This window comes from Folsomia candida, unplaced genomic scaffold, assembly GCF_002217175.1.
Source record: "Folsomia candida strain VU population unplaced genomic scaffold, ASM221717v1 Fcan01_Sc037, whole genome shotgun sequence".
Lineage (NCBI taxonomy): Eukaryota > Metazoa > Arthropoda > Collembola > Entomobryomorpha > Isotomidae > Folsomia > Folsomia candida.
The window spans coordinates 713331-721892 of NW_019091229.1; the positions used below are offsets into that span (position 1 = coordinate 713331).

At 36.2% G+C, this 8562-nt stretch overlaps 1 protein-coding gene across 1 annotated transcript; it reads right to left on the reverse strand.

The window, feature by feature from the left end:
- Nucleotides 1-931: 931 nt before the first annotated feature.
- On the reverse strand, nucleotides 932-2026 carry LOC110861056. The gene is made up of 3 exons (XM_022110169.2): nucleotides 1856-2026; nucleotides 1677-1764; nucleotides 932-1605 (listed from the first exon to the last, which is right to left on the reverse strand). The coding sequence occupies exons 1-3, from the start codon at nucleotides 1941-1943 to the stop codon at nucleotides 1053-1055; spliced, it is 729 nt and encodes a 242-aa protein (XP_021965861.1). The 5' UTR covers nucleotides 1944-2026; the 3' UTR covers nucleotides 932-1052.
- Nucleotides 2027-8562: the final 6536 nt, after the last annotated feature.

Genomic DNA, 8562 nt, shown 5'->3' on the forward strand with positions numbered 1-8562 from the left:
CATTTCTTCTACAGGGAGTTGGAGAAGATGAATCATAAAATTCTGAAGATAACAGACAAGCTTATCTTTCCTTATCTCTACAATGTGGACAAGTTACATAAGCATTATCAAACCTGTCACAAACGTGAATTGGGTGTATCTAAATATAATGCAATGTGATCTACATATGTAAGTATACACTCCTAGAAATTCTGTATTAATACCAAGCCGTATTCATACAAAGATGACCCTACCAAAGTGATACTAATACATATGTATGTAAGTAATACCATGTAGGAATAGTTCGATATTAAAGTTTTACAATATTGATAGCAAATTTTTATGCACCGCAATACATAATTTCAATACCAAGCGGTAGCAACTATAGCACCGATCAATTAATGCATGCGTAACGAAATTTGTATAACAGATTGATAACAATTATTCACACCGGGGGCCTTGTATAAAGTGCGGTATCAATTTAAGTGGTCAGGTTAGGGTTCAATGCATTTCATAGTGATTTTAATAGGCAAGCACGTGTGTATTTATTTTTAACCGAAACCCGATCATATTTCTTATTGCATAACCGTGAAATTCTAAATTACATTGTTGCGCATGCAACAATTTTGAGAATAATTTTCATCAGTATTAATTGAGGCATAAATTTGGGCATTAAATTTGTGTAGAATTCGTGGACGAATTATGTACTTGATTGATTGATTTGTCCAATTTTGCTCCTCCCGTGGTACGCTGTTTTGTTTATCCTGCATTTACTCAATTTCCACTCTTAATGGACAGCCGTTAAATTTATTGCGGTATATTATGAGCCCAACCTTGGTAGTTTTATTGTCCAATTAATTTTTTAAACAATTCAGCTCAACCGCTGTTTTATGCTTTCAACTCACAGCTACACAAAATTGGTATGTAATAATAAAATGTCACACTCCAAAAATATAATTTAGACAGATTTTATTTTCTCAAAAGAATTCACCAATTCAAGAATAATAATCTCATTCCTCCCCCTCCAAAATAAATTTCCCCCTAGAAACTACCCCCCGCTTTCAGGTCGAAACTTAAAAGGTGGGTGGTGGGCAGGTGGAACCACCGCCGCCAATAAGGTCCAAGAAATCTTGGAGAGTATAATCAGCAATCTTCTCATTAACCGCGAGCCTAATCTTCTCCACGACGGCGGCATTGTTGGAGGCGAATTCGGAGTCGACGCAAGCCTTGAGTCCGGCATTGAAGGCGGGCCAGTCAATGGGGGATCCACCAATGACGTAGTCGTCGCTCAGGTTGGCCGTGATGGTGGTGAAGGAGAAGGAAGACACGGCCAAAAGACGGAGCGAGATGCGGTCGGTGATCAAGTTGATGAAAATGGTGGCAGTTCCGACAGCTCGGAGTCCGACGACGGTCGCGGTCGCGGGAGCGGGGCCGTTAGCGCCACCGGTGAAGTTTCCGGATGGGATGCATCCCTGGGAGAAGGGCCTGGCGTCAAGGTAACCGGTCGCGGTGTAGAGCGTGTCAAGGCTGAGGGATCCAACGGTGATGGTGAACTCGGCCGTGAGGGCGATCAAGTTGATGGTGTATTCGTAAGCGAAGGTGTCGAGACCGTTGATGGTGGAGACGCTGTTGAATAAAACGTTTCAAAACGTTAGAAAATTAAACGTTTTAAAACAGGGAAAAACGTCTCAACTTACCCACGGGTTCCGCCCTGGTGGATTTCGAGGATTGGGTGGAGCGTGATGTTCAAGGGGCCCTCAGTGCCGATGTATTCGGCGGGAAGGGCTGTAGAATTAAGGGATAGTTTTAAAAATTGTGAAATTAAGAAATTTTGAAATATTTTCAACATTTGAAAAATTTTCGATTCTATACTTACGACACGGTGGGCCGGTTTCTCTCGTTTGCTTGATGGAGTTGGCAAAGCTGCCGGCGACGAGGAGAAGGACGATGGCGAAGACCTGCATGGTGGCGATTGATTTTTTTGGAAAAGTTGAGACTTGGAAACTTATTGGGAAAGCTAGAAAGCCTGACTGATGAAAGTGAGGGGATTCGGGGTGCTTTAAATAGGTGTCGGATCTCGTATGTGGAGCGTATAGTGGGCTTATCGGAGGGATGAGAGCGACAAATGGGGACAAAGGTGGATGGGGAGAGAGAAAAAGATAAGGTAAAAATGGGTATGAAACTATGCCAGACTTGTACTTCATTGGGTGAGAACATGATTTTGGTTTACGTATGTGAATCGATAACGAATCTGATTGATTGATCGGTTCCAAGTTAATTGGGTTGTGTAATAGATTCCACGTTTTTCGGGGAGAGAGAGATTAAGATAAGTCTGATGTGGGTGGGTGTAAGTATATCTTCCGTTAATTCAAGGCAGGTATGTATGCAAATAGCGAGCTTGTAAATTTTGATACAGTTTTTTCAATATACATAAAACTGTTGAAATTTTGCGGATAGTATGAATCTGAATAATAATTTATAAGCTAACCCTGGTATAAAATTTATTATTTACGCTGTTAGAAATCTAGTATAGCCACACACAGGTATTTATTTCTCGGTAGTAAACTTGTTACTCTTTGGTATTAAAATTATGCCGTTCCTTAAAGATTTGCTACCGATATGGTGAAGCTTTAAGTGAAGTGACACCGTGCAATTACACACGGTATCACTTATCAATACAACTTTTGTAGAGTCACATATATGTAAATATCACCTGGTATTATTTGTATACTACATTCCTAGGAGTGTAAATGCAAAAAATGCACAAACTATTCCAAATTTAATGCTCATTTCTTACAATGTTAAGGCTAATGAATAAAACGTCCCAACTTGGCTCGGGCTATTCGAACTAATTGTATTCATGCATATGTAAATATGTACATTTTGATGCATTGTGTCCACACCGAGAAAAATCCTGCTACACATTTAGGTATCCATTTCAGTCTATCTGTACCTCAGGTAAACAAGGAGAACTGCATAATCGTCATAAATATTGTAATATCGAAAAAAACAATTAATGTAACCATTGCATCATCTCTTGTCTTGTTACACAACTTGACACATAAATAATCTCAACTATCCGTCATCACTTACAAATGTATGTACAAATTAACTAATTAAGTAAGATCAGGACAATTTTACATGATGAACATTGTTGCTAAAAATATCTCAAAAAATGCAGCTCTTATGTAAACCGAACACGTAATTGACCTGTCAGGAATGATTTGACCAGAGAGCGAAACGCACTCCGGACCCGACCCGCCTTATCTGTGGCATGGGTGCAGTGGTTAATTTTACACAAATTAGCACGGATGGCTAGATAAGTGCTTACCTGCTTACGTCCAGCTATGTATTTGATTGACACATTTTGATTAATTGGCCGGTACAAAATCCAAAGTTGGGTGGGCAACGGGGCAGGTATTTAACAACCAGGTATAGGTATGGGACCTGGCATAAAGGACGTGGAAAGTTTGAGGAGGGTGTGGTCAGGGCACTCTGTGATCATAAGTACCTGTTCATGCTCATTTATTTGACTGATTAGGAAAATTAAATTCCTCCAATTTCAGAGAAAATGACTGAAGGATTTCATCATTTCAGATGAATGACTGTTGATGAAAGGATTTTTTACCCTTTTCATTTTTCACTTAAGAAATGAATTTCGATGAAGTGCAATGAAATGAGTTTGAAAGAAAATGAATGATAATGAAAATCTTCAGTCAGAAATTGAGATGACCGACGTTTGAATGAAACTCAATTTTTGAACAGGTATGTCTGTGATACGGGAGTCGTCTGTACAGCCTGGGTTAAGGGTCAAATTTTGATGACACACTTTATACTGGGCCCATATGGCATGATTCTCGTACTATTAATTAGTGCAGCCTACTTACATATGTAAATACCTTATTTTACCAGGTGTAAAGTGCATGACACGATTAAAAAGTGTGATGGGATGGGGTCAGCCTGGAGAGGTTGAGACGATAAAAATAAATGGACTCGATCGGTGCGATGAATGGGTCGGTAATTAAGTGCGGATCAAAGCGATTTAATTGCATGGACTTTCCTGCACTTAAATGGAAACGTGTTTTAAGTACATACACTTAATTTGCATATTTGTGTGCATGAACATAATTAGGGAAAATCCCTGGGTGGCGTGATTTATTAATGAGACGATATAGGACAAAGTGTAAATTCCGAGGGGAATATGTATGTAGGGAATTTTATTCTTTATTAATTGTATTTATGTTGCAGACGTAAATACTTACTTTGTAATTGAACATCCAAGTTCTGATTATTTGCAAAAGTGAGATTTAACATAAATACATAGATTATAGTTCAGAAATAGTTAAGTGTATCTAAAGAAGGGAAGAAATGTACCTTTACATGTAGTATCAACACGCATCAAAATTTTAGAATTAATTCGTCCATGATATTCAGAACAATTTGAAATTTTATACACAAATTTACCCCTCCATTTATGTATACTTTTTTAAATGGTACAACAATAGGGTATTAATTAGCAGTAAAGTCCACAGTTAATTGGGCTACGAAATATTCCATTATCAAACTTCGGATCATTTGCACAGTATATTTCAGAAGTGGATTTAATGTACTAAATATTTGTAGTCGCAACCTTTACGAGGATTTGAACAACTTTTTTCAACTGATAAGTAGTTCTTCTACCAAATTTATTTGTGATTTTCTTACCCAGGATGAGGCAACTTCATCCCCAAACTAGCAGATTTAAGCCAGGAAGGAAGTTTTAAGTTGACAAAAATAGGTTATTAAATCCGTAGAAATCTTTTCATTAATTTAGCAAAAGAGAAATGCACAATTACGCAAAATTTAAAAGTTACCTAAAAAATGTGTGATTAGGACTCATTTTACATGTAAAATTAAATAATATCAGTAATTGTGCTCAATGGATATTCCTTGGTGGAGCTAATAAATACATTTTTCTATCTTCATATCCATCTCTCCATATTTTATTAAGGCTATGTATGTGCATGAGAACAATACGTCAGATTCTTAGAATGTAAAAATCATCTTTAAATTCCCAATGTTGTTAAAAGTTTATCGTTTACTCGTTTTCGAATGATTTTTTAGTCAGGCTTTGATTACTTCCAAGATAAAAAATTCAACTAGTCGCGCATTTTTGCTACATTTTTTCATTTTCAGATTTTAAAATAGTCAGAACCATTACTCTATTTTGTATTGTAATTTTGACTAATTTTTTATATATATAATGAGAGCTGTTATTAACAAAAATATGTTTCCTAAATTAAATTTGTCGTTTAAGTATATTTTGACGAAATTAGTATGTAAATAATTCTGTGCAGACGACATGTTTGGAGTAAGAGCAATGCCATTTCTGTATGTAGGTCAGGCTATATTGTGAAAATTATAATACTTTATATCGTAAATACATTAATGTGACATTTAATTTATTCCTCTCCCATTATTTGCTAAAAAGTTTAAATAATTAAATGAAGTATTTATGTATAAGGTGATTCGTAACGGTCGCAGTGGTGAATAAGTCTGATCTTCATTCAACACTTTAAAGTGTTCTTATTGTATTACATATAATGATAGGTTTACATATCTACTTAATATAAAATAAATTTAACTTAAAAGTTAAATGGTTAAATAAATTTAACTTAATATAAAATACATATTTCAGAACGTGTGTGAAAATAAAAATAAATTATTTTTACAAAAAAACACTCTTAGGTGAGACAATACATACATTGCGAATAAAAAAATAAAACAAGAAATGTACCATTTCTTTAGCCTGTCAAGGATTGGATAACATATTGGTAATTTATATGTACAATAGTAATTGTGGTGTTTGTATTATGCACGTTTCCTCACCGTGGGCCCATCATGATAAAATTATTTATTAAATGAAAGCACTAACTCGATACAAATGCGTCCAGAAGTGTAAATTATTTTACGAATTTAATTGCGTGGAATTTCAATGAAATTGGAGTTTTCATCCTAATATATTGATCCATCCTAATATATCAAGCCATTGCCATTTCTTAACTTAAGTATGTAATGTCACTATTATTTAATAACCGTATTCCCGTGATTTCACGGAAAACTAAATGTAACCTGAAATTTGTCTAACTTTCGAAAATGGACCCACTGTGAGGAAATGTGCATAATACAAACACCACAATTACTATTGTACATATAAATTACCAATATGTTATCCACAGGGTATTCCGACCCCGGGTTTTACTGGGTTGGGGTTTTGGGGTTTTACTGGGTTTTACTGGGTTGTAAATTAATAAAACCCCGCGGGTTTTACTATGTTAAAGGGGTTTTACTTGGGTTTTACTGGGTTTTACTCGGGTTTTACCAAGTTTTATCTAAAACTCAAATAGATAAATCAATATAATCAGTTTGCAGGTGCATATCTAACTCGGATTATGCATTTTGATTAAGATCCCGTAAATTTCTATATTTATTTACAATTTTTCTTTATGCTCTAAAAATCATAATTTACAGCTTAACTTGGGATTTGATCATATTGGTGTTTTCGGGGAGTTCCTAGCATTTTACATTGAAGTTTAATGGTAAATCTTGAGAAAATACATTAATTTAACAAATTAATGTAACATTGTGAGTTATATTAGTTCACCCCAAACATTGAGTAAAACCCAGTAAAACCCCAAAACCCAGTAAAACCCAGTAAAACCCAGTAAAACCCCGGGGTAGTTGTTTTCAGAGTAAAACCCCGGGTTTTTCCGAACCCTGGTTATCCAATCCTTGACAGGCTAAAGAAATGGTACATTTCTTGTTTTATTTTTTTATTCGCAATGTATGTATTGTCTCACCTAAGAGTGTTTTTTTGTAAAAATAATTTATTTTGTAGTTTTCAAATGTTAATATTTTAAACGAATATGTGTACCAAATTGAATTTATTTTTTAAAAAATTGTGTGGGTCGTTTCGATGAAAAATTTTCAAATTTCAATTACGTTCTTGCAATCCCAATATCAAATTTAAGCTCAATTTCATGATCCCGGTAGTTGCCAAATTGTAACTATGGATATATGCCAGCACGCCAAATTTCAGGTCCCCATTAAAATTCTGCAGCAAACGCTTGTATGTATTATGTGAGGAGGATTTCTACCCATAGGGGTAGACATCCAGCTGCGCAGGTCACCAGTTGGACCTATTGCAGCAGCAAACGCTTGACCCACACCATTAATACATATGAATAATATTATGTGCTATTAACAATATAATCAATACCTGCACTAAGGATGACTTAATTCAAAGAAATTGAATGATCGGTATGGACAACGCCCCATCCATAGTTGAAAGTTCTCGCAATTTTACTTCTTGATTTTTCAGTAGAAGGTATCGGGGACTACTTCAAATTGCTACTTTCCATTGATACATATTTTGTATTTTTTGTACACAATATTAAACCTCCATGTTCTTGTCCGTCTAGAATCTGTTAAAATTGACACGTCTGACGTGCTTACGACATTTGTGGCCTTCGACCTCACATACGGTCATTGAAGTGTCCCAAGTTGAAACAGGTATCATATTCATGTTCAAAAATTGTTAAAATTGGCACATCGAACATATTTACGGAAGAAAAGGCCTTTTACCGGGTTCATACGGTCACTTGGATGTCGCAGGTCAAAATGACTTGTTCCGTTGGATAGCTCTTTGGAAACACTACCGATGGGAGTCCTGACAGGATGTTCTAATTTAAGAAAATTATGACCTGTGGCCTGGCACCGTGACCTTGTGACCTAAAGGCCCGAATTTATAATCAGGCCTACCCCTTTGTCTAAGGAATCTATGTTCAAAGTTTCAAGTCTGTAAGTCGTTGCGTTCATGACTTATCGGACCAACAGGCAGACGACGGACATAAAGATCTAATAAACCGTTGCAACCAAGGGGTGAAATAAGTGTCACTTTTAACCTTGTGCAAAAGGTCACGGAAAGGTCGCAAGTCAACACGGGTATCATATTCGTGTTCAGCGTTAAAATTCTTTTCAAATTGATCTCCCAAACGTGTTTTCTCATTTTGCCCCAAACCCGCACCCCCTTAGGGGAAAGTGGGTGTGGCGCTTAATTTATATTGGCTTATAGCTCAGATTACCTGAAGCGGATTTCTAAAAGTATTGAGCCATTCCAAAGTTAGATTCGTGGAAGCATTTTATATTTAGCCACATACCCTGGCCACGCCCCTTGAGACAAATCACTTCTGGATGAATTATCTGTCATGATTACCCATCGGAACAACATACTACGAGAGAAAGAATTAATCACAATATTTTCATTGCCACACCCACCGTCGTAGCGAGGGGGTGTGACATGTCAAATTCTCATCAGGTTTCTTGACCTACGTTCAAAATAATGTATAAGGGATCAAATAAAATCCTGCAAAAAGTTAGTTAATTAGAAGGATCGAACCCACGACCTACTCATCCTACCTACTCATAGCCATAACCCCTGGACCATTGTGCACATACAGTTGGTAGAACGTCTTTATAGCTCGTATTTATTTAGAGTTCAATAATTATGTAAAATGCAAAATTACTGTTATTCTCACTCAATTA